The 26,511-nt window shown below is 45.8% G+C and overlaps 1 protein-coding gene and 1 long non-coding RNA gene across 2 annotated transcripts; both read left to right on the top strand.

Moving 5' to 3' along the window:
- The first annotated feature begins 204 nt into the window (after positions 1 to 204).
- On the top strand, positions 205 to 24,867 carry TSPAN2 (tetraspanin 2). Its single transcript, XM_062605619.1, is given in 9 exon segments — positions 205 to 328; positions 1,880 to 1,982; positions 14,430 to 14,527; positions 14,953 to 15,027; positions 15,554 to 15,655; positions 16,788 to 16,862; positions 17,541 to 17,624; positions 23,647 to 23,749; positions 24,194 to 24,867. Coding segments are annotated over 9 exon segments (1,383 nt in total). The 5' UTR covers positions 205 to 259.
- On the top strand, positions 18,792 to 20,923 carry LOC134157097 (uncharacterized). Its single transcript, XR_009962179.1, has 2 exons — positions 18,792 to 19,428; positions 20,647 to 20,923. It is a non-coding gene; the product is annotated as an uncharacterized LOC134157097 (long non-coding RNA).
- Positions 24,868 to 26,511: the final 1,644 nt, after the last annotated feature.

The following is a 26,511-nucleotide window of genomic DNA, read 5'->3' as shown; positions in this document are numbered from 1 at the left end:
AGCCCGCGCGGGGTTTGCTCCGCGTCCCCGCAGCCGCCGAGCCCCGCCCGGGAAGCGGCCAGACCCCATGGGAGCCCCGCCGGGTGGGCAGACCCGGAGCCGCGGGGAGGGCCGGGAAGGGCAGGAGAAGCAGCCCTGGGTCCGCCCCCGCCGAGCCCCGCGCTGCACCTGCCTCCCGGCACCGCCCCGCTGCCCGCCCCGCGCGGAGCCGCGCCGAGCCGAGCCGCTGCGGGAGCTGCTGCCGGAGCCGCCGCGCGCCATGGGCACGGGGCGCAGGGGGATGCGCTGCATCAAGATCCTGCTGTGCATCTTCAACACCACCTTCTGGGTGAGCGCCGGGCCGGGCCGAGCGGGGCCGGGAGGAGCCGCCGCACCTGCTGCGGGCGCTGCCGGGGCCCGGGGGAGAGCGCGGGGTGAGGGGTGCCGGGTGCGGGGCTGCCAGCGTCAGGGACCGGTCCCGGGACGGGCTGCCCGAGTCCTCTGCCTCGGCTTCTACTCGCTCCGTAGGGCTGCAGTTCTCCCTGGGGAAATATGTACTCGCTCTAAGAGTATTTCCACTGCTGAGGAAAGCCACCACCTTTCCTAACCGGTAATTTAGTGCCCATTTCCCCAACCAGAATTAACATTTCCAACAACGAGAGGCTGTGAGAGGTTTTCCAGCCTCCCACACTGTGTATTCCAGTGGAATACTCCACAGCATCAGGATGCTCTTTAATAATGTAATTTCAAATAGCAAGCCAACAGCCACTACTTTCCCAAGCTCATCCTAAGCCTTGCATCAGACTGCACTTATCTTGCTGAAAGCTACACTAATGGGGCAATAAAGTGTCTACTGCTGAACCCTCAGGAGCTTTAGTGCTATGCCCACTCTGCCCTCATTGCACCTTTAATAGCACTGCTGAATTCAAGCTTGCTTTCCTTCTTTCACATTCCCTCATGCTCTGTTCTCCCCTCCAGAAGGGGTAACAATCACCAATGTTATCTTCTTAAACGTCTTTTTCTTTCCCATTCACTGTTTTTCAAAAAGTCACAAAAGAATCTCGTTCAGCCTCTCTGGAGCAAAGAGTTTTGGGCTTTTGTCTCCTTTATGCTTGAAGCACAGTTAAACCAACTGCTGTTCCCTCTTGGTGACAGCACTGCGAGCTCCGGGTACACAGTGCTGCTGTGCTCAAGCTGGAGGAGCAGAGTGATGTTGCCCAGCTGCAGCTGCAAGTCAGGAGAAGGACAAAGCTTTGTGTTGTTTCACAAAAGTGACAAGTACTGTGTTATCTGCCTTTTCATTGAGATGGGAGAAACCATCTCCTCAGCTGGACTGGGGGCATTCATCACCATCACCACCATCATCATCATCACCACCATGGAATGGTTTGGGTTGAAGGGACCTTAAGGCTCATCCAGTTCCAACCCCCTGCCACGGGCAGTGACACCTTCCGCTAGAGCAGGTTGCTCCAAGCCCCGTCCAACCTGGCCTTGAACACTGCCAGGGATGGAAGTCAATTAAGTTGCTTCCATCATCAAAGTTTGATGTACATCACAGTTAAACAGGGCTTAACTCCTGGTCACACAGCACTTCCCAATAAGGTGCTTTTCCTACAGTAACAGCATCTTGAGTCCAGACTGAGGCCCTGTGTGGCCTCCTGCCTGGACACAGTAAAGTTCTGAGAGTCAGGAAGAAGAGTGGAAGTTCACAAACACCACTACAGTTAAGAGCTGAAAGAAAGAAGTACATTGCACTCTAATAGGAATTCATTGTCACCGAATTTTCCGACTGCAATCCTGAGTTGTGGGATTTCAAGAAAGTACAAGGTACCAGTGACACCTCTTTAATGCTCTCCAGCCAACCCTTCCTGAAACACTGATGATTGTGTTTCTCTTCCAGCTGGCAGGACTGGCTGTTATTGCCTTTGGGCTGTGGCTGCGATTTGGTGGGGTTATGGCAGACATTGCTTCAGACAAAAGGTCTCCAGAGTATTTCTTCATGGGTAAGTTAAAATGCTTGTGATGACAGTAGACTTTAGCCTTGGTTTCATCCTAGAGCATGTGACATACCTTATGCACTGAACTATATGAAGGCCAACAATTCCTGGCCTGAACTACACAAAACTGGACATTCTGGTGCTGTCATGTGCATGACGGTTTTCATCCTTTCTTTGCTTGGCATCAACTTCCTTAGGCCTAAGTGAACCCTTCTCTCAGACCTGATCCAGCCCTCACGGATCCTAAGTGAATTGTGCTGTTGGAATAGAAGCTGAGATGGGTCAGAGACTTGGAACATGGGGCTCACCAAAAAATCCTTCCAGACTTCTCTGTGCAGTTGCTAACCAGTGAAACAACTGTTGCTTCTGAATGCTGTTACCACCAGTGCAGCAGGAAGGCTTTTGCTTGCCATTCTCCCTGCGTCTGCACACAGGGGCCCTGAGTGACACTTTCAAGTATCAGAGCAAGTCCTTCCACAGCTGAGAAGTAAAAATACACCCCCAGTATTCAGTCATCTCAAGGGCTGCTTTTCCAGCCCGGAGAGAAATCAGTAGCTCCCCAGGCTAGAGAACTGGTATTGGTCATATCTAATTTTAGGCATTTAAGATAATCTTCTTTCTCCCAAGGATTTCCAGTGGGTTTTCTGGAAACACCAGCCCTGTTCCATAGCTACAGACATCCTTAAATAGCAGCTTTCTAGGACTGCCAGCAGCTGTATTTCTCTGTGCACTGGCAATTGCAACGTGCCTTTACACCAGAAGAGTCACACTTTTGTCTGTTTTAATGTCTCACACCTGGGGATGGACTCACTCAGTTGGTACAAACATTTCTGCCATCTACAAATGCCAAGTGTGAATGAATCCCCTGTCCTGCCTTGTCCATCAAACCACTCTGACAGGGTGCCAAGAATGGAAGATGACCCCAGAAGTCCTGTAGCCGTCAGTTACCCATCCTGGGAACACTGCCTGAGCTATGCAGTGACTTTAAATACCCCAGTTCTCTTAGTGGAGGAGACCTTGGCTCTGCCACACCATACTTCTAGCCCCAAGCTTCTTTAACATATGCAGCCAGGCTGAAGGCACAGAGCTGCCTGTATGGTGCCGTGGAACAGATGGGTAGAACATTACACCCAGTTAAGTTTTGTGGAAGTTCATGAGGCTGAATAAAACCATTCAGATGAAAATCTGACTGGGACCTGAGGGTTACCCTCTAGCACCTCCACTGACACAGAGCCAGGAAGTATGATTTATGTTTTCTCTTACATCTGAGCTGCTATTAGATCAACTTCCTTTCCAGGTCCAGTTTATACCTATTGGATTTATTATGCTCTATCTTGGAGCTCTTCCCTGCCTCATCCACTTACTCTTGACCCAGGAGATCCAACAGGACAGAAAGATGTTCTGGCCTTCAAAATCAAGTACTGTTGGTTTGTTAGAAGCCAGAAAATAATAGATCCTGTGATGTGAATAAGCACCATGGTCATTTCACAGCTTTGCAAGTGCAGACTGTAACACAGTGTTATTTGGTGCCTGTGTATTTAAATCTCTACAAGATTTAATCTGCTTCAGTCCTGTATGGGAATTGCAAAAGCAGATCAGAGCAGTTAATTTGGAGAAGTCCTGGGGCATGTTCTTGTAAAAGTTTCATCATATACAGCAACACTCAACTCTTGGGGCTGTTACATGTATTTATAGAGCTGGACGTTGTAATACGTAGCTGCTAGCAGAGGAACTGATAAGGAACAGGACCTAAATGTTGAAGATTCTTTTGAACTTGAACTTTTGACCTGCTAAAGCAAAGTGTTGGCCCTTTTTTGTAGTGGGCTTCGTGCCTACTACAGGGAGCATTCCTGTTAAAGAAAAGTAAAACATTTTCTGCTGCCCTCACTCTTTACAGATCATATTAAATGTTGTGACTTCTGATGGGGCAGCCCAAGTCTGAGGCTGGTAACAATCTGTGACTAAGATAGTGGTAAAGGAATGGTGATGAGTTCCATAAGGGTGGGTTTTAGCAACAGGCAAGGCTGCACTTGACCATCATGCTCAAGGGCTTTACCCCTCTGCGAGATTTCAGCTCCAAGTCCCCTGACAATTGTGTACTGGGCCCTTCTCACAGGAGTGGTGTTCAGTTGGCTGTATGTGTCTGCTCTGTAACATGCATTCTGGGTGAGAGCCCAATTTTTGCATAGGAATTCTCAGTATGGAACACAAGGAGCAGATGCCCAGAGGGTTTCAGGAGAAAGAGATCAGCAATATGACTTGGAGATAGAAACACATGGCAATAGATTTAAAAACAAGTCCTGTAGCTCTGTTCCACTGCCTGCTTTGTGTTTGCCTTGCGATAACACTGTGCTCAGCTCAGCTTTGTGCCAGTGCTTGGAACAACACTGCAGCTGCATTCAGAGTCTGCTTGGTAGGTTGAAGCACTGTCCAGAATCAGCATCTTGTGGAAAACAGCTCATTTTCTTGATTCTAAAGAGCAGCACATTCTGCTCTTCTTGTACCTGCACTGAGCTGCCAGCTGAGTCTAACCAGCTTCTCTCTCATGCTTCCTTGTGATGGGGTTTATATTCCTGGTTCTGAAATGTTTTAGTTTAAAATAATTGATTATATCTTTGCATTTTCCATTAGGGCAGAAGGAGTCTCCTTAAATAGCCTTGTTCTTTACCATCAGCCCAGCCCAGTCTGCCCCCTGGAATAGTTTGGGCTCTGACTTGGCAACCAGACATGTTCATCTTTTCCAGCCACTGAAATGTTTGTGTTGGTTTGAGAACAACTCAGAGGCAGCAGTGCTGAGGTCAAGCACACATATGTGTTCTGAGCTATCTGCTGCTTGTGATTTTGTGTTTGGTGATCCATATTTCCCACTGCAGCTTGCAGGTTTTTAACTTACAACTTTAAAGGTTAGATTTGAAACTCTCTGACCCGTAAAGTCTCCTCCTTCACTTTACCACATGTATCTTACACTGGAGTGGCTTCCTAAAATTGGCCATCCTCTCTCTGCAGCTCCCCAAGTTTCTGAGTTCCCACTGCACAATGTTTCTGTGTCACGTCACCTCACAGTATGTTTTGTGCCTGTGCTTCAAGTGGTGAAGCAAAACGGCAGCTTTCCTACTCTATGGCAGTTCAGCTTTGCTGGATTTCATACATTCCTCTCTTAAAGAAGAAAGATAAAAGGAAAAATAAAAGATCATTTAAAGGTCAGTAGAGGGGCAGTTACCTCATCTGAGCTGCCTGTGACACTATTGACCAAATGGAGAAAAGATCTGTAGGAAAAAAGAATTCCCTCAGCTTCTTCATCCTTCTCAAGACTCCTGTGCCAAGACTGTGCCGAGTTTTCTGCTGGGCAGGAAAGCTTGCAACAATCAGAAGGAAAAGAGAGATGTTTGTGTGAACCCCAGAGGTCAGCATTGCTGAGTGCAATGAAAACTAACACGGGGGTTTATAAGGGTTACTTCAAGACACCTTTTTTCCTCTTTGCTTTTGGTGGATGAAAAGTCTGCTCTGGTTCCTTGGGCAAAATGGAGGACAAACTATCCCTCATAAGTGGAGTGCAGAGGATCACATCACTGCCAGCAGCAATAAAAATGGAATGTATGTACTCAACAAGCCCCCTCAGGAATGCTAACAAAACCTGACAAACGTGAATGAATCAATCACAGAATCCTAGAATGGGTTGGGTTGGAAAGGACCTTAAGATCATCCAGCTCCAACCCCTGCCATGGGCAGGGACACCTTCCACTAGAGCAGCTTGCTCCAAGCCCCTGTGTCCAACCTGGCCTTGAGCACTGCCAGGGATGGGGCAGCCACAACTTCTCTGGGCACCCTGTGCCAGCGCCTCAGCATTCTCACAGGGAAGAGCTTCTTCCTTATATCTAACCTGAACTTCCCCTGTTTCAGTTTGAACCCATCACCCCTTGTCCTGCCGCTAAATGTGGATGGCTCTTACTCATAACTGCCAGCATGGAAGTATTGCTTCTCCTGCACAAACTTTCTGCTTCGCTACATCTTCTCTGCTTTCATTCCATGATCCAACCTGTGGTCCAGGCATCCATCAGGGCCAAAACAATTGTGGGCAGAACTTTCAGGGTGGCTGTGGCTTTCTCTGGGGGTCTACAAGAGCAGGAGTGATCATGCTGGCTTTGAAAGGTACAGTTAGAAGGCACATGCCTGAGGATATGAAGTCATGTCTGGAGTTGAAGGATATTAGTAGTTTTTCTCCATAGCAGTGGGTGCCCATACAAACAGGAACATATTGGCCAGCAGTTAAATTCACGTAAACAGCAATTCTCTGCTTCCGTGCCTCATTTTGTTATAGTTCTAGTCATTTATTTTGGAATCAAGCACTATATCCTTTGTCAACAGTGTTTTCTCTCAACTCCATAGCCTCAAACTCTATCAGCCTTTAAAATGAGAACCATTGGCAAAGCACCCTCTCTGTAGAGATGAGGAGCATCAAACGGTCCTGCTATCATGTGTGTTAGAGAGGCTTTCAGTCTGTACTTAAGACTTAAACAATGAATTTGTCTTTCTTCCTATCATCTTGTGTGCAGATCTCTTCTGTATTGAGGAAGAGTGGTTTAGAAAAGGCTGATAGTGGCTCCGAGTGGCTGCACCGGAAATTCTGCTTGAAAAACATGACAGCACCACCCCACAAAAAAATCTCACCCTTACTCAAAATGAAAGTTGTTCAAAAGTCCTCAGTCCCTGCACTGGATTGTAAAACCTGGCAGTCAGTTCCTAAGAATCAGTACCCACCTGCAAAGGAAAGGCAAGGCCAGCACAAAGTTAGTAGTCTGATAAAACAAGTTACTTAAGCCCATGGTTCAGCCCAGAGAAGAAAAGCTCTATGGAGACAGAGTAGCTTCCAATATCTGAAGAGACCTACAAGAATTCTGGAGCGCAGCTCTTCATTGGGGACTGTAGTGATAGGACAAGGGGTGATGGGTTCAAACTGAAACAGGAGAGACTTTAAGGAAGAAGTCCTTCCCTTGAAGGAAGGTGGCGAGGCGCTGGCACAGGGTGCCCAGAGAAGCTGAGGCTGCCCCATCCCTGGCAGTGTTCAAGGCCAGGTTGGACACGGGCTTGGAGCAAGCTGCTCTACTGGAAGGTGTCCCTGGCCATGGCAGGGGTTGGAGCTGCATGAGCTTTAAGGTCCTTTCCAATTCAAACCAGTCTGTGATTCTACTGGAATAATCTGTCCATCTATCTTGGGTTGACTGGTTTATATTTGCAGTATGCCAAGACTGACTTATCACTTGAGTATGATAATTGAGCAGGCTTTTTGCCTGTTAAATTGCCCTCCTGGTTAAACCTTTCTCCCACCCTGGTCTGGGTGTAGTTATCTAGAAGCTCTGCAGTTCCACACAGCAGCAAGAGTTGAACTCACAGTTATGCCACTTCCTTGTTGATGCGCCCTCTTCTGCCTCTAGACACCTGGCAGCCACCCTGGTGCCCGGTCACTGGGAATGCTGCTCACTGTGTGAGCCACCTCAGTGAGTGACCAAGCAGTTGTACCTCATTTCAGTCACACTGCCCATTGCAGAGTGGCACCACAGGCTCAACACTTCTGCTCTTCCAGAGACAGCCACCAGTAGCAAGTGACCTCAGTGACTGGGAATAAACCTGCCACTGGTTCTGTGTGAAGTAAAAAGACATCAAGGTGTTTCCTCTTGCTGTAGCAGCACAGTAAACTCCAGGAATCATAGAATCACAGAGTAGTTAGGGTTGGAAAGGACCTTAAAATCATCCAGTTCCAGCCCCCTGCCAGCGGCAGGGACACCTCACACTAGACCATGTCGCCCAAGGCTCTGTCCAACCTGGCCCTGAACAGTGCCAGAATAGGGCATTTACCAGTTCATGCTCAGGCTTTCTCAATTACATGTTCTGTTCTTCATACATGCTCTATTCAAAAGGCCAAACTGTGCTTGAGATACCAGGCTCTGAAGTGGCTTCCAGGAAAAAAAAACAACCAGTATAACCGATGGAAATCTCCTGTGTCGTGTTTCATTCTGACAGAGCTGGAAACAGTGGAACTGTCCACTCAGAAACCAGTAAGAGGAAAGCATTTTGTCTGCTGGAAAAGAATGAAACAGCAACAACAAACTAAAGCCCTTAGCTCCTTTTCACAATGCGTTAGTTCAAAAGAGAGGGTCTTCACAGAGTTGGCTTGTTCTGTTCCAACACTTTATCTGCAGTGGAGAGAGTAAAGACAGCTCTCTGCAAAGTCCTAACTTTTACTGCTGTAGGGGGAGAACACATTTGTGTTCTGGTTTGGAACCTGTACATTTAAGCGTTAGAACTGTGTAATTGCTGATGTCTGCATGGAAACATATTCGCATGCAGAATTATTCAGGGTGACCTAATCTAGAGAGGATCGTAGAATACCAAATGACTGAGTATTAAAAAGCCAGATGAAACACTGGATCAATAAAGCAGTGTGGCACAAATGATAACAGATAATCTAAGCAGTATAAAACACTGTCAGACTTTGCATTAACTGTAGCCACCCAGGAACATGACCTTAGACTGTCAGTTACTCTTGACAAAAGTAACTTCAGCTGCAGTCAAAAGGCAGGTAAAATGTCAGAAGTTCTTAATAAATGAGAATCCAACTGAAAAACTGTAATGTCATTGTGTAACTTTCTAATGCACTCAGTGTCTTTGAGTGCTGTATCTGGTCAAAAAGGATGAAATAAAACCAGAGAGTGCTAAGAAGTTTCACCAGATTATCGTACTGTGCACTATGAATAACTTTCCAGAGTAGGAAGGTTTTCACAGTGTTCACAGTATTCCATTGCCACAGGATTCTGACAGAGCAGATCCACCTAGTACAGGAATATTGGTTACAGCTGACTTCAATGAGCTTAGTATTGCATGAAGTAGGTATTGACAAACCAGTCTGTAATGCTTTTGTGGTTCCAGGAAGATTAAACCCAAAATACCTGTTGAATGCACACAAGACATCTATGTCTGTGCATTATGCTCAAATTAGTAAGTTCCAATTCTTGAGACATTTACCTGCCTTCAGAATACTGCCTCTCTTCTCCAGTTTTACAAATCTATTTTATGGATAAATATACTAAAAATCCCTTAGTACAGACATGGTAATCTCTAGTAATAAGCCTGTTTCAGAAACCAGCTTTGCTACTATGTGCATACACAGCTGTGCTGTCTGGCCTGTTACATCCAGCTTCTACATGTGCTTCTCAGCTTTTCCAATAATGCATTTGCACTACTGGGTCCTTGGTCCTTGAGAGCCTCAGTCCCTCTGTGGAGGATCACATCTCCCTCCTGGGCTGTAATGCACATACAACCTCAGGAAAACCTCTTCAATCATGGCTGCATTCTGGGGCTCCTGAAATCACTGCCTCTGCATCCCTTATAGCAAGAACAGAGCTGCCTGTTGTCTCAGAGGAGTATGAAGAGTTGGCAGCTTGTTTGGTGTTAGTTACTCAGCCCAGAAAAGGAAAAGCAGAATTATTTAGAATGGAAAGTGAGCACAGCAGCCAGGTAAACAAGAAAACCATGTGAACCAGACAGGGAGACAGTGTATGTCTGCTCCTGCTCTTTGCGGTAGGCTATAGACAGAGATTTTTAATCTCAAAGCCATCAGTAAGATTTTGGAAGAAAAAGAAAGAAAAACCAAACCACTGGGAGAGGGTTTACTCCAGACTCTGAAATCAGATCTCTACCAGCCTAGGTGGTGGTGGTGATGGTTCCTGCACTGTCTGCAACAGCAGTGGCTTTAATATGCATATTAGTAGGTTCCTACCTTCCTGGTTTGTGCTGTGGCGTTTCCTTTCTTTTCAAGCACTGGCAGTGCACAGCTCTGCCTAGCACGAGGCTCTACAACAGGAGCACAGGGGGACCCTGGACCTAAGGACAGTTGTTACTCTGTCCAAGCACCACGTAACAGACTAAAGAACTGGTGGCATTTCCTTTCAGATTAATTTTGCAGAAATTTGCACATTCCCTTTTCATTGCTCTCAGGTACAAAGAACAGTCTTGAATTGATATTACTCTAAAGATGAGGCTGATCCCTCCCTCACTTTTGATACATATAAAGACATATTGCAAACAGCAGCTATAAAATCCCATCCTTCTCTTATACCTAGTCTAAAAATGGTGGAATTCTGTATTCACTGCGAGTCACAAAGGTTTTGTTGATACAGAAATGGTACACAGAATCCTTTATTCTTCCTGAGAGGTGCTTCTTCACACTTGCAGATCCACTGTCTGAGTACAGCCCCAATAGGGTCTATGTACCATATCCAGAAGAAACAGTACCTTATGGAAGAACTCTGTGCCATGATCACAGATGACCACCTAGAGATCTCCTCCGAGTTGTGGATTTGCCATTCTTCACTACTGGGAGCCAGAGGTTGCTCTGAGATCGCCATGTAACTTGTTCATTTCCCTGGTAATTTGCAAAGCCTGCTAGAAAATGGGAATTCCTCCCATTGGGATTTTCACAGGGAATACCCCCATGTTACATTTTCCTTTCAGCAAATAATGATTTTCCCCATGGGATGAATTAAAAAAAAAAAAAAAAAAAATCAAGTGTATGGCAAAGCTGCTGCTTTGCTGCTTTCCAAATCTGTTCTTTGCTGAAGTATGGGCCTCCCCTCTTACACTTTCTGCTTTTTAGCCAGAAAGGAAATCAATCTGTTATTAGATGTCCTTCACTTGGCTTACTGCTAAAAGTACAAGTGTTAGTTTCCTTCACAGCTTATAAAAACGTGTGTGGTTAGGGTGTGTTTTAGCACAGCTAAAATACCAAAAACCAACCCACCATCCCAAAACCAGAGTACTGCCCCACAAAAGAGGTCAAGAGAATAGGCTCTGGCCAAAAATATGCCAGCGCTATGACATTCAGCTGTTCATTCTCTTGTCTTTACAAAGAAGCCCGTATTTCCTCCAGTACCCCTCAGAGTCAGCAGTGTCCTGGCTGCATCTGCTCCATCAACTGATTTTCTATTGCATTTTGCACAGGCCTCTCTACCCCTCTGCACTTAGGGACTGGCAGTGACCTGCTTTGTGTGTCCTGCACACAGCTGCAATATAGTTCTGAGCTGCGCGCAGTCACATAACATGGCTGTTTTCTGCCCCTTTTAGTGATGTAGCAGCGTGCCTGTCCTCAGGATCCCCTCTTCCTCTGTTGTCTGCTCCTGTGCAGGCTGTATGCTGCCACTGAACTCAAAGACTAGGTTGTTATCAAACTCTTCATTAGGAGGCACAGATCTGAGTGACAAAATTAAGCCTCAGGAAATGAACAGGCGAGAAGAGGTGAGAGAACATTTCACACAGGCCACAAACCTTTGCTTCCTTTCTACCTCATACTTTTTTACTTCTGCTGCACAAAAAGCTGCAGCTACAGAGTCTTCTCAACACTTCCTATTCACCTCAACCCCACTTGCATGCTTCTTTTGGCCTTGCTGAGCTTTGTGGTGAACTTCTTATGCGTCAGAGTTTCTAGCTGCAAAATATGTTCCATTTTGTGCCTATAAACTGCCTTTTCTGTTTCTCTGCTGTGCTTTACATGCCAGATTGGAGGTTATACCAAGGCTTTGTGTTTTACAATGGAAGCACTTATGAATAGAAGCTGATTAAGGCTTTGCTTTCCATCCTGCTTTTTGGAAAGGAATGGGCTGTAGTGAAGCTCAGATACTTCTGAGAAATGACACTACTGCCCAGTGATTCCTGGATTTGTCTGCTTTGCTGATCCTGACTGCGCTAACTTGATGGCTGTCATTGCATGATGGCACTAGGGAAGACTGTGGTTCTAAGGGGTGCCATATATTGCCACCCTTTCTTTTCCAGAGTCTCACTTTTCAGCTTAGATCTATTCCTATTAAGAATTTGAGGTGATTGTGCCTACCTTGCTGCATATAGCCCACTAGGAAAAGAAATATAAGTCCCTACATTATATACTTACAACCTCTAGGTTGGTTTTGAACCTATTGCTTTGATACCCTCCCTGGAAAGCATCTTCCACTTGAAGATACCTGGATGTGGGTGCCAGGAAACCACGCAGTGCAAGCTGAGTCCCCGTGGATTTCTTTCAAGCTACTCTCCAAGTGCCTCAGTCCTGTGTGAAAGATTACATGTGTGTCTATATTACAGACAAGTAAAAACATCTAGGTGGAAAAATAAGAATGACACAAATCTGAAGAAATAGCTCTCTGAAGATCAGCAGCTACCAGCCGCAGGCTGAGAGAGGGCAAGGTCTGTAAGGAACTCTCCTGAACAGAGGGTGGAAGAAGGTGCTCTGAAGCTCCTGTCTGGCTCAGCTGTGAGGCCAGACTCGAGGGGACTCAGCTTTGTTTAGTGAGTGCTGTGAGGCCTTCCTGTAACACGCCTTAAAAGGGAAGCTCTGCCGGAGGTGGCGTGAGTCATGCGAGGGAAATGTTCAGGCTGTTCCTCAGACAAAAGCAAATCCAAATTCCTGAGAGTGGTCTCACCCCTTTGCTATCTGCAAGCACCAAAAACCCAGGGGAAGACTTCTTCCCAGCCTTAATCGAAAGTCTCTCGGCTGAGCTGCCTGATAAGTGAGTACAGGGACTGGAGTAGGGAGGGATACACAGAAAAAGGCCCAGGAAACATCTTTGTAGTTACACTCTGTTTATTGCCGTGGAGATCTCAGGAAATGGCAGTTTTGGTGTTTGGCAGCTCAACAGAAGGTTCTGCACCTCCAAGGAGGTTTTATCTTTTCCAGTCCTTCTTCCACGAGGGGCTGACCTTTCTCTCCTGAGCCATATATATTTTGTATACCCCTCCTTCAGTAAAACCCACTGTGTTGTAATGTGTGTACAATTATTAGCTTAGTCCTGATAAGTCACAAGATGCTGAATATTAAAAATCTAGAAAATACAGAATATGAACTGCCAGAACATTCAGCAAGCAGCAAATCCCACATATCCCATCCCAGACCTGGAAAGCCATATTAATGATAACCAGTTTAGTGCTGTTTAGCAGAACTTGTGTCCTCACAGCAATCCTTGGGCACAGGAAAGGCACCAGGGCAAGAAGGATGGAGGGAGGAGAAGGATCACGATAGCTGGGATCAATATCTGGCTGATACCCAGTCACTGGACAGTGATGTGGCACTGAATGGGCAGCAGGCAGGAGTTTGTCTTCTCCAAGCAGGCTGCAGCTGTGTGGCAGAGAGGGATGCTCTGTACTCATGTACTGACTCTTTTGTTTGGGGTTTCATTTTCCTAACAACTACTGCACATTGTCATTTGTAGGGCTTTCTCGTGTAGGTTACACAAGGGCTGCTGATAGTAAATGCCAGCAGCTCTGTTAACCCTAAAGATCTGGGTCAGATTGTAAAACAATGTTTAAGTTGGTAACTGAGGGGACTAAAAGTTTCCTCACAAGTTTGGTAGTGAAAGCCGGGAGGAAGGCTCATTGTGCCCTCTAGTGTGCACAGCCTGGAGCTCCACTGGCCCCTCAGCATGAGGCATGAGGGAACTGAATCACAGAACCATAGAATCAGTCAGCTTGGAAAAGACCTTTAAGCTGAAGTCCGACCGTTCCCCAGCACTGCCAAGGCCACCATTGACCCATGTCTCCAAGTCTTCTGATCATAATACATTGATAACATGAACCTTTAAAAGCTGCTCCTCTCTCATTCTAACACTGGCCCTGGTATGCTGGAGGAAAAAGAGTAAAGATGCTGGATCATGCCTACGCAGCAGGCAATAAAGCAGCTATTGCTCATAAAGGAAGGTGCCACACTCCAAATCACTGTAGACAAGCTTCTATTCTCTACAGTGATCAAGCTCAGGACTATTGCTGAGCTTATGACCACCACACCCCACCCTTCCCAGGCTGTTCCTTGTCACTCAGTTCACCAGAGGGTGCAAATTTCTTGTTTCATTCACTTCTAACAGCTTTCAGCGTTTTTCCCCATTCTTTCTAATAGCAATCAGCTAAAGCATTGATTCCAGAGGAACATCACACTGTACTGCCTGGACCCTTGCCCAAAGGTCTTCAAAAGTCCTTTGTTATGTGCTGCCAGGCAATGGATAGAGCATAACTGCCAGGTAGCTTTTCAAGTTCCGCTCCTACACAGCAGCAGAGCACATTTGCATCTCCAGGTTTCACAGAAATAAGCCCTTTAGCAATGTGGAGGGGATTTTTTCCTTATTTTCCTCCCTGAAGAGTTGTAAGGTGCTTCTGGATGCTGTGGTGTCTGCTCCTCCTGGACTGAGCTGCTCTTGGGACAGGAAACTTGGGAGGCAGGAGTCTTCTCATTCATCTTCCTGAAATTCCCCAAGTATTCTGAAGAAATCATTGGGGTTTTATGGCAAAAGTTTCCTGTGGTACAGATGCTCTTTGTGAGAGCCAGAGACCATTGTTACGTACAAATGTGTGGTTTTCACAAAAGAGGTAGCAGCCTTTGGGAAGTGAAACCTTAAATCCTCCACTGACTCTGGTTTTCCACAGGACTCTATGTGCTGGTGGGAGCCGGAGCTCTCATGACCACAGTTGGATTTTTTGGGTGCTGTGGAGCAGCGCGGGAGTCTCAGTGCTTACTTGGAGCAGTAAGTAAAAGGTTTCAAGGGCCTGGGCTGCACAGCAAGATAATCCCGAAGCATATGTGTCACTAGTGGGAAGATATTTATTGTCCCAGACCTGGAATGCCTTCAGTCTTTTCACTGGCTGATCTAGCTATTGCAGAGATTCCATACATGAAGAAATTCCATTGCTTGTCTCATATGACATGCTGGAATTTCCTTCTGGCTTTTCTGAAGCTACCAACTGAGCCACATCTCTGCCACTTCCACCTTAGTTTGCATATAACAAGAAATCTGACCTGACTCTTTGTTACTGCCCCTGCTACCAGCTTCCTTTTGGTTACTGTGTGAGCTTCTTGAGGCTCAGGCCTGGATGAGGGACTGACTGGCAGTGCATGTAAAGCAGTATTGTGCAATGTTTAATAATGTAAGATTCTCTTCTTCATCTGCAGTTCTTTGCTTGCTTGTTGGTGATATTTGCAGCCGAGATCACTGCTGGAGTGTTTGCCTTTATAGGCAAGAAAGTGGTAAGTAGCAAGAAACTTCTAACATAATGAATGGGTACTTACAGACTCTGGCATGCAGTGACCTACAGTCTGGCTCTTACATTGCAAATCTTTCCAGAGACTTTTCCCAGGAAGACTCTGACTTTCTTATCTGGAGTCAGTGAGAGTTTGTGTTATCACCAGTCCAAAATGGGATGCATTCCTTCCCCCCCCGCCAAAGAAAATCTGCAGGTGTCATTCAACCTCACATCCACCAGGAACATCAAGTAGATCTGTATGATAAGAGGGCATTGCTTAGGAAAAGGGCAGAGATTCAAGCAGTGAACTTCTCCAACTAACAGTGTTTAACCAAAACATAGAATACAGCAGATGTAAATTCTGACCCATGCAGAGTGCCTCTGAATGCCATCAGGCCACAAAACCTCCTGTCTTTCCAATCCCGGTACCTCAGTTTACCAGGCATCATTTTCTGCTCTGGAGGCTGATGACACACCTGAAGTCTGCAGTGGATTGCAGGTAACTCACATGGAAAGTTTGATTTCTACAGGCAATACAGGAAGCCCAGAAGATCTATGAAGACATTTATGATGACTATATGAAAAACCCGGGGGGGAAGGTCAACAGGACTATCTATCACTTACACATGGCTGTGAGTAGTCCTCAACTTTAATACCTTACGTTGCTACTCTACCGTCACATTACCTTTTAAATTCAGAATGCCTCCCACTGAGGTATGAAAGAACAGAACTGAGTGTTACTTAGGATGGATCAAGAGGCTCACAACCTGGTTTCCTAATGGCTCTATCAGAATTCTTAAGTGATCCCTACCTCTGAAAGTGAAAATGGTCAGGCTTTTAAACTTCAGCTGATGCTTCTGGACCGTGTTGTGCAGAAGATACAACTCTTATGGCCCTTCTGGATATTAAAATCCAGGAAGAAATACTCACAAATGTAGAGGGAGATAAAGGTCTGAATCTCTCTGCATTTGTCAGAGAGAAAACTGACCCATGTCCTAGGACCTCCAGTGTGGCAGATCCTGTCACTGACTGAACCAAGTAGGTAAAGAAGCAAAAGCACGTGGGTGGCTCAGTTCAGGCCACCCAATAAGTTAGTGTGTGAATCAGAACTGGAACCTGCAACTTCCTGAATCTTGTTTATGTCCACCCTGTATCTACACTGCCTCCCGCAGAGATAAAGCCCAAGCTTTGTTTCTCCTTGCAGCATTCCCACGTTCTTTAGAACAAACATTTCACAACCTCAGACCCTCTTGTCCTTCTCCCATAGTTGTTATTTCTGACCCAAAAAAGAATTCCAAGCATTTTGTGGGAGATAGGCAAACAGGAAAAACAAACCCTCTGAAACACTCTGATTTATTACTGTCTCCAAACCCAACTATGTTTTGTCAGAACTAGATTCTGGCATTCTCTGCTGCAGCTTCTGTGTGTTGCACATAATTCTGCATGTGCTATTCGAACTTTCTGCTTTCTCCCTTTAACAACTCCTGTTTTCCTATAAGCCAGGGAGCTGCTTTCCCAAATCCACAAGTTTGCTCCGAGATCTGTAATAAAAACCCTACCTGGAAGTTGTTGTTAATACAAATCTGTTTGTTTGCTATGGCTTCAGACAACTGAAACCGATTTTTGAGTTGGAAGTAGCAATTAATATAGGGAATTTATTTATTACTTGTTCTGTATTGTTTGTTGTTATCTATTGTCTCACCTTCAGTATGAAACCAGTCTATGCTTTCTCCTTCCTTGATCCTTCATCTCTCCCTCATTTAGCTCCAATGTTGTGGTAAAGATGGTATAGAACAACAAATGGGACTACCCTGCCCAGAGAACATCCAGCTGCCAAAGGCAAGTATCCTCTGTTCTGGTTGATCTAATCACTTTTTTATGTCAATTGTTTAGTAAAATTGAAGATATTCTATAAGTAAAAGAAAGGAAGAACTTCCTTTTTACAAGTGCCAGCATGAAATTCCATATGAAATAGAGCAGAATGGAGGCAGAAATAAGATGGAAGTTGTACTGAACATACCCAGCCCTCATTGCTGAGGCCTTCTTACAGTACCCCATGGTAGCTGAGACAATATTACATCATCTGAAAAGTGGGAGGGATGTAGTAGAACAGCAGTCCTAAATGTAAAGCCCTGTGAAGGCTGCCTGCAAGGAGGTTGCTGACTAGGAACTTTGTTGGTCTTAAGAAGGATAGTTAGTTCTGTCTTGGGTGGAATCTGCTTGTGAGTGCAATGTTGAGCTGAAGGGCCAAACTTCCTGATTTGGCATGGCCCATTATAGAAAGGGTTTTAAATTTAAGGAAAACCGTAAGACGACTTGTCTGTGTCAGCTGGTACAGGGAAGAGATGTCTCACTAGAAAAGGGAATACACTGGGAAAATTGTCCTACAAAACACAAGACACAGATGGAAGAATTAATACAGTGTCTGCAGTAATATTTTTCCTAATATCTGTTGTTTAGAGCTGCTTGGAGTATATTTTTCTAGGAATAAAGATCTTTCCATGTTTTTTTTAACAGAGCTGCCTGGTTGAGATCCAGAAAGTAATTGATGCTAATCTGCATTTAGTCGGAATTGTTGGAATTGCAATTGCTGGCATCACAGTGAGTAAATCCATCTTCTCATTCTCAAATCTCTATCTGAGCCAGTACCCTGTCTCTTCCTCAAAGCTTTGTGGAAGGTCTTACAGCAACTGGCAAGATTCCTCAAAGGTGAAGCTATTCCTATCACTTTCAGTATATCTTCTCTCTGGGAACTGTCCACATTGGTGCAAGCAGACTTGCCTAACTTTGTTTTAGTAGTTCATTTTGTGCCCTTAGACAGGGTCCCAAGTATCTAATGGCAACCTTACTTTGTAATAGTAGGGAATGGAGTGCCCATGAACCAAACTGAAAATCAAAAGGCTGTAGCAGGATTTAATCTATTCTGCAACAACTACGGACTGACGCTTTAGGCCCTTTAAGGATCCATTCCTTAGATTTCATAAAGAATAGGGTGCCTAACTTTTGTACAGAAATGGCTTTCCAGGAAACTGCTGGCTCTAGCATTGGTTCAGTGCAAAGGATAGTTAATAACAGTTCTCCTAGGTCACAGACTCAGCACTCAGTAGGTATTTTGATAAAGGAACACTGCAGCATTTCTTTCCTAAACCTCCTTCTAGTTACAGAAGCTGTTTCACCAAACTGTGTCAAAGCATCAATAACTTCCCTTACAGTCCGCCTTCTCTCCCAGGCATGTATTGTATTCTCAAGGTCTGCTCCTCCACCACAGAGCTGTGACCAATAGATGTCACCCTGCCGCAAGGATGTGCCAGGTCGGGCAGTCTGTCAAACAGGCCTTTCCAGCGCTTGTGCCATGACTTCCTTCAGGCCCAGAAACCAACAGTAGCCTGAAGCAGCTTGAGGAACCAGAGCATGAGTAAAGAAATACACCTTTAGCTGCTTTGGTGAGCAGGAGGTTCCTGGACTTACGTGGACACTTAAAAGCAGATGAAGGTTTTATGCAAGTGAAAGAAACCATGGCATGGGGAAGGGGGATGAAACAATCTTGTGATTTGTACAAAATGTGAATGCACATTCAAAAATACAGCAAAGCAACACAGAGTTCCGGTAACCTCATTGCTCACCAAGCACTAGAAATATGAATCTCTCTTCTATGCCTTCCCACCTCAGCTAAAGCAGAAGTTATGGAATGATAACCCCTTCAGCAGCAGAAGCATGTCTGGACACTTTTTTTGTGCTTGTTTCTGACACTTCATGAGCAGGGTGAGATGCCTCCTTCTTCATTAGGGAGGTGTGTGGGGAGGGGATATGAACTCAGTGGTGTAACTGCCCAATAGTACTGCTCACCTTCAGTCATTAGCAATGAAGCTTCAGGAGGTAGCTGCTAAAACTGTAGCAAAAAAGCAATTTCTGGAGACTCTGGCAACACTCACTGTTCTTTGACATTCCCTCTAGTTACCCAGCTCCCTAACATGGATAGTTTTATATTTACTGTAGAGCCTTGGTCTTGAGTCATAACTGTTAAGAGCTTGGCTTTCTCTGCAAAACCACAATGCTCAGCACCAGACCTGGTTCCTCTGGAATCATCCTCTGCTCTTGCTCAAATATGTATACAATATTCCATGTTAAGCATTCTGAAATTCAGAACCTTTTGAAGCAATTCCAGGCATAACAGCAATAGTCACAGTGAAATTTATGTTGATAACATTAATGTTTGGGGCTGTTCTGCTGGCATTTACATTTAGGACAAAGAACACCGATAAAATCTTGGCTTTGAGTATCAGTGAAATCTCTTTGATGTTAACTGTATGATGTCTTGGGGTTTGTAGATGGAAGCAGCCACCTGCTACTCTGCAGTTACAACCTTCCGATTGCTCTGATATGCAGACTATTTTATAACTGTGTTGTAAGTAGATTCCTAAATCACATCCCTTCTCTTCTAGATCTTTGGCATGATATTCAGCATGGTTCTGTGCTGTGCGATCCGTAACACAAGAGACATGATCTAAAACTGTCACTGCACAACTGTGTCCCAGGAGTTCCAGACTAAGCTTACAAGAAGTGTTCTACCCAATTTAATAATTGTAATACATTTTAATCAGTATTTTAACATAATGAGGGTAAATATCCCATTAGAGGAGCAGGTGGATTGTATTAGTTACAGTAAAACAGAAGTGAACAAAAAAGGGGTTTTAAATGTACTTTGTAATGAAGAAAAGCAAAGGTGCATCTATGACTAATTGTTAATGTTTGTATATGTGCAATTAAGAGTTTACACATCAATAGACATGGTGTAAGCATATGCATATCTCTCTACATATGTGCATGAGTAGGTACCTGTCTAGGTATGTATGTGCAAATCGACTGTGCTGTGTGTGCATGTTTGCAGGCAGTCTTCCAGAGCCTCACTATGCAAGAGCGTGCACACCCCACATACACACAGTGCTTGGAACCCTTCATATCCAGCCCATTTGCCAAGGGTTAGCAGAGGAACAAATGCCACTTTAAAAAGGGAGATCTAGGATCTATTTTGTAATAGTTCTTTTCAAAGCCTCACAGAGTAGAATTAATAAAATTGGACTTTATTAAAACAAATCTAATGCCTAAAGGCCTGCTCCAGCAAACTCAAATTCATGTGAGGAGACCCACTGGCACCACTGGCATGCAGAGACTGGATTTGGTGTGGTTACCCTTCATGCAAATGCAGAAAGCTCTGGGAGAGGAAATACATCCAAGGAGATCCAGGCTAAAGGAAGAGGGGGAAAGAGGTGGGAAGCTGGTAAGATAATGCAGTCATTTGGGAGCAAGCGCAGTGCTAGCCTGAGATACACACCAAAAACAATAGAAATCTGAGTAAAAGGGACCACTAAAATCTTTATTCAGAAGTCCCTTTATCCTGCAAGACTCTATATGGGATATATACTGGTGCAGGACTGGAGCCTATGGCCAGAAAAGCAGCAGCTTTGTAGATAGTCTGTAGAATCTAACTGGCCTGGGGAAGCCAACTGAAGAGTGAGAACGGTCAGGGGAAGACACACAGCACTTTAATATCCTCTGTTTCTGCTTCTGTGACTATCACAGCTTCCATGGGGCTCTTACCTCAACCTCTCTCCCTTTCTTGCAGGTATAAGGCAGGAAAGAAAGATGGGACATATTTACAGAGCCAAAAAGTACATTTTTTCTTTAATGGCACCTTTCAATGGTGTGTCAGGTATAAATGTTACACTGTGTGCTTGAAATACCTCAGGGCTTGAGTTTACATCCTTTGTTTCTATATTTTTATTTTTCTATTTGTCATATTTATGAATAACAGAATGTTCCTTTTAAAACAGTCTAGAAGGGAGAAAGGCTGTCCCCAGAAGGGGAAAAATAAATTACATCAAAGGCTCAGAATCTCTTAATTCTTTTGCTTAAGATAATTCACCATTTCAGAAAATAGCTTTTTGCTGATGATACCCACAGACCAGCTCTGGTTCTCTCATGACCACTAGACCAAATTCTTGATGCACTTGTTCCATACGTGATGGGAAAGAATTCAGCTAAACTACATTTCTCATCAAAATGGTCCCTGCTGTCTAACAGGACTTGGATTTACAAGTCATGGGGTCTTTATGCTATGGAAACATGATGGAAAGAAATGGGATTTCAGAAAATGCGTGCATTCTGGTGCACATTTGTGTAGAATACACATCCCTCATCAGCTTTACCTCTCATTTCTCAAAGAGCCTCAACTCCCATCACTTTTCTGTTACTTCAGGACTGGAAATAGTGTTGCTGTTCCATGAAGCCAATTGAATCATAGAATCATAGAATCGTTAGGGTTGGAAAGGACCTTAAGATCATCTAGTTCCAACTCCCCTGCCGTGGGCAGGGACGCCTTACGCTAAATCATATCACCCAAGGCCTCGTCCAACCTGGTCTTGAACACTGCCAGGGATGGAGCATTCACAACCTCCCTGGGCAACCTATTCCAGGGCCTCACCACCCTAACAGGAAAGAATTTCCTTCTTATATCCAACCTAAACTTCCCCTGTTTAAGTTTTAACCCATTACCCCTTGTCCTGTCACTACAGTCCCTAATGAAGAGTCCCTCTCCAGCATCCCTATAGGCCCCCTTCAGATACTGGAAGGCTGCTATGAGGTCTCCACACAGCCTTCTCTTCTCCAGGCTGAACAGACACATCCTGCTGTCCTTTACATAGAGCTCTCTTCAAATCCTTCAAGCACAAGCTGTGAAAGTGAGACAGCCATGCATTAACGCTGCAACAGGCACTGCAGTTTCTGGGCCTAGCTTCAGGTACCCAGCTGACAGGGAGATGTTATATCATACACCAAAGAAGAGTTAGGCTTGTGTCACTGTTCACAGCCAATTAGCTACGGATGCCATGTAAAAGTCGGGCCTGGGACCTTATTCTGCCAACATCAGACCAGGAAATAGGGCCCCAATCTACTCTGTGCTTCTAGGAAAAACTCAACTGGGAGAATGACACTGGCAGCCAATCAGTGAGGGTCTTGAGCTGAAGCTAAGAAAGTTTCTCAGAGCAGAAAACTGACACAGCCGAAGCAATTTCCCAGATCCCAGGTACATCTGAGACTGCCCCTGCAACTGATTCTGCTCTAAGGAGATCACAGGACAGTACACAGCTGAGGTGGTTTCTCCCAAGCTAATACTGACAGAAAGAAAAACCTGTGAATAGTGTCACTGCCACTCAGAGCAGAACAGCCTTCCAGAGAACCAGTAAAAGCAGCCCATTAGGGCACACTGGTTCAGGTTCCAACATTATTGCCCTACAGGGATAGAAATTTACTGCAAACAAAGCTATGTCCTTCTGTTACAGTCCCTCATCATGACAGCATTTTATTTTAAACACATCTACATAAAACTGATTTCAGTTCCTCAAATGTAAGGCACTAGAATGTAATGACAGAATCAGAGTTTACTTGTTTACTGTTTCTTGAGCAAGTTAGAAGATGCCCACTCCTGCTTTTGAGACGCACTGACTAAAAAGGCAGCTTGCAGAACCTTCTGTTGCTTCCCCAGCCCCCCCAAACCCTCAGAAGCACAAAACCATCCAAGCGCCTTATGAAAACAGGCAAGAGTGGTATAAGAGGTCTTCTATATGTTTAGACTTGAAAAAACAAACTTTGTGCTCAAGTGTTTTGGGTCTGTGGGGTGGTTTCTTTCTTCATCAGTACATTTGTTTTTCTGAGCATAGCTACTGCTTATACTGTAGAGTTTACTGCTACATAGGTATAGGGGATATTTGCACTGCATATCAGGAACAGAATAATACCAGTTACTGGTTCACTTCTCCAACTTACTGGCATAATTTAAGCTGGAAATCAACATGTTATCAACTAGTAGATGTACTTTAACAGAATCCAGAGATGTAGCCTCTTTTGTTACCAAGTGCACAGTATATTTGCAGTTTTCTCTGTAACTGAAAGTCTTTTAACTCATTGAAGGACAGAAAGTACAACTGTTCCTTCCCTGACAAAGCTGGATAATTCTTTTCTAATGCTTTTAGATCACAGCTAGTTAAAAACTCCAGTTTCCATTGACTAGCTTGAGCAGCCCTTTTGAAATGCTCAGGTGTCACAGGCAGGGATATGCCTATCCAAACTGAATATATAGCGCCCATAGCTCACTGTGCTGCTGCTCTTTCATTACACTCTTCAAAGTGCAAGATCTTTGATATTTGTCAGCAGTACAAAACCATTTCCAAGCAACTACACCATGTCCTCAATAGGAAAGCTTTTCAAAGGTAACTAAACCCAAACCAGGGTCTAAACTTCCTCAAATACAGTTCATGCTCCAGAGTTGTATGCCAGGATTTCATTAACAAACTCCAATGCACCACATATATCAAAACTGCCCTATCAGTCAGCAGAAGTACCTGTTTAGTCCCATCCCTTGTACCTGCTTCAGAGGAAAGCCACAAAATATCCAATAACTCTGAAAGCACATCACACATATTTTCCTCATCCCCTGTCAGTTTGCTCTAAAGCATCGAAAGATGTAAATTGTTGATGTCCTTAATGTATGTCTAAGCATCATTATTCACATTTCACTTGTCTAATTTTAATAAGTAACTTACTTCAGTGGGAGCTTTGTTTCTTACAGGAGAACCTCAGCCGGTTTTGCTGTCATGCAGAGGTCATGCAGGTGCTGATGCTCAGCCCTGTAACAGCCCTGCAATGAAGAGTAATATTTCTTTATGCTGAAAGTGATAATTTTATAGCAAAATCTATTTCATATGTACTGAAAAAGAAATTGAGTTATCTTAAGCCTTAAAATGCTTTATTTTACAGCCTCTGGAGGCTACTGATTAACAGAATCAGATGCTGCTCACAGAAAATGTACATAAATAAAGCTTTTCAATTTTACTTTTTCCTCTGTATTGGTGCTCCTGCAACTAAGCTCTTCAAAATAAAAGCACTTCCAGTGTAACACATATGTTTACATGGTGCAAATTCTGATTCTGGACAGAACTGGCCTGTGAGTTTATGCTGCAAAGCCTGTGCCAGAATTACCTCGATGGCAGCTTTCTTTGAGAAACAAACAGAACAAACTCACTCTGCTACTGAAATCGGCTTTCCTTCGCCTTAGTCTCCTGTGTTCTGAAGCGGCGCGTTCTCAGCTTGAATGTGAAACATCTTTCTAATGACAGTAACCCGAAATAAACGACTGACGGAGCCCGCACCAGGCGCGGTCCGAACCAACACACCCCCCGCCCCCCCTCGGTGCCGCCACCACCCTCCCACCGCGGCAGGGCCGCCTCCGCCTCACCTCCTGCATCCCGGCGCTCAGTACACCGGCAGTCAAGGCCCGCGGGGCGTCCGCCCTCCGAGGGGCTCCTCAGGCCGAGCCGCGAGCACCGTCCGCGGGGCAGGGGTGGCCGGGCCGGGGCCGGGGCCGGGGGGGACGGGGACAGACCCAAACCGAGGAGCGCACCTCAGCTCCCCTCAGGTACCCGCGCGGCTGGGCGGCCCCACCCCCGGGGCGGAGCAGCGTGCAACGCTCACTTCTCATTGGCTATTCTCACTGCAGCTCGTGCGCGCCGCTCGTTCCGCATTGGCTACTGGTAGCGCGGGCGGCACGCGGGCGGTGCTGCGGCCGGAGGCAGCGGGGCGGGGCGGAAAGAGGCGGTACCGTGCGCGGGGCGGGCCCGCGTCCTGCCCCGCCCCGCCCCGCCCCTCTCAGCAGTGCCCTCCCCGCTGGAGCGGCGGGGACCACGAGGGGGGCGCCCCCTGGCGGCTGGGCGGGTGCAGCTGCCTGCAGCCATTCCGGGCGGAGCGAAGGCTGCGCGGTTGCGTTCTCAGGGCCCGGTTCCAGGCGCGCTGACGCGTTCGGGACCGTGGCTCCCCGCACGGGCCCCAGCGTGGGCACCGTCAGTGCCTGAGCACTTCTGCCAGGCTGCGGGCACCATGGATGCCGTGCTGCGCCCGCCCCAAGCTCCAGCGTGCCCGAGCTCCTCAGCATGGGTGCTGGTGGTCACACGAAGCCCAAGTGCTCAGCTCTAAGTGCTGAGCAGCAAAGACACTGGACAGAGAGAAGGACCCACGTGTGAAGCCTGTCCCGGGGAAGAGAGGCCTAATGTTTAATGTGACAGTAACAGCAGCGAAGAGGAGGCCAGGGATGTTTAAAGGACAAATTTGCCTCTGTGGGGGTTCTGTGACTGACCAAGTGCTCCTATGCTTCTCTGCGGCTTCCTCACTAGAATTCAGCTGTTGACAAGAGGGAAGGACACTGGGATTGTCTGCAGGACTGCTGCTGGTTTATGTGAAACAGCAACTTACAATAAATGTACGATAAAACACCTTGGTCATAAGGCATCATCACCTCAATGGATTGTTATCACTGGGTCTGAGGGTCATAGCGTTGAACACAAAGACCACTGAAAGGCCAAGGGAACAAAGTACCTCGGGGGCATGTAGGTGTGTATTTAAATAGGTGCAGGAACAAAACCCAAATGCCTTACTTTGGATTTTTCTTAAGCGTAAAAGAAGCCCAGAGAAGCTGCAGCTGCCCCATCCCTGGCAGTGTTCAAGGCCAGGCTGGACGGGGTTTGGAGCAACCTGCTCTGGTGAAGGTGTCTCTGCCCATGGCAGGGGGGTGGAACTGGATGAGCTTTAAGGTCCTTTCAACTCAAGGCAGTCTGTGACTCTGTGATTCCTGGTTAGCACTGCACACAGTTTGCCACAGATAGATTGACAGTTTATTGTCTGTCATCATATGCTTTGCATTTCATCTGAGTAAACTTTGGTTATCAGGTTAAAACTTCCTCTTGTTGGTCAGAAAATATTTTTCTGGACTGGTATGTTTCTGGACTGATTGATTGAATGGAGCAGGGATTAATTAACCTGTTTAATGCATGATAGTGGCACAAACAGGTTGTAACCAGTGCCATACTGTGGAGAATTAGAGCTGGAGAGTGAATATATCAGGAGGCTGAAAATTACCATTTAGATTTTGCTCCTGGACACAGGAATAAGGTTACATGTGACAAGTATGGTCAGAGAGCTGGTACCCAGCATCTGTGAGGTGCAGGTTAGTAACTTTTGCTCTTTGTAAGGGATTGCATGGGTGAATGAAATTGCACTTGGGGTGGGGATAACCTCAATGACAAGGAAACATTTGTTAGTTTATGGTTCTTTCTTCATCCTGGTCTGTACTGCTCCCCTGTGCAGGGCCAGAACAGGCCTGGGGCTCAGCTCACTTTAACACTCCCAAGAGCCCTGCTGACTTGTGTGGGGAAAAAGGTTTTGGCTGAGTTTCACTTTAAGTTCCCTGGTATTTCACTGCCCTTCTGGAGAACAGAGCAGCAAGAGCTGAAGCTTTGGTGCAGCAAGTTTTTCAAACAATATGTGCTTCAATAGAAAAGAGGCTTGAGGCTTGCTGCCCCAGTACAGAGACAACAGGATGTCTGAAAAACACGTCAGGCCAGCAGCAGAGGAAAAGAGCTGTAGTGTGCATAACCAACTGTAT

This window comes from Pezoporus occidentalis, unplaced genomic scaffold (genome assembly GCF_034315485.1).
Source record: "Pezoporus occidentalis ecotype Australia unplaced genomic scaffold, CSIRO_AGI_Poc_V1 ctg92, whole genome shotgun sequence".
NCBI classification, from domain to species: Eukaryota; Metazoa; Chordata; class Aves; order Psittaciformes; family Psittacidae; genus Pezoporus; species Pezoporus occidentalis.
This window is presented reverse-complemented; position numbering and strand designations above follow the sequence as displayed.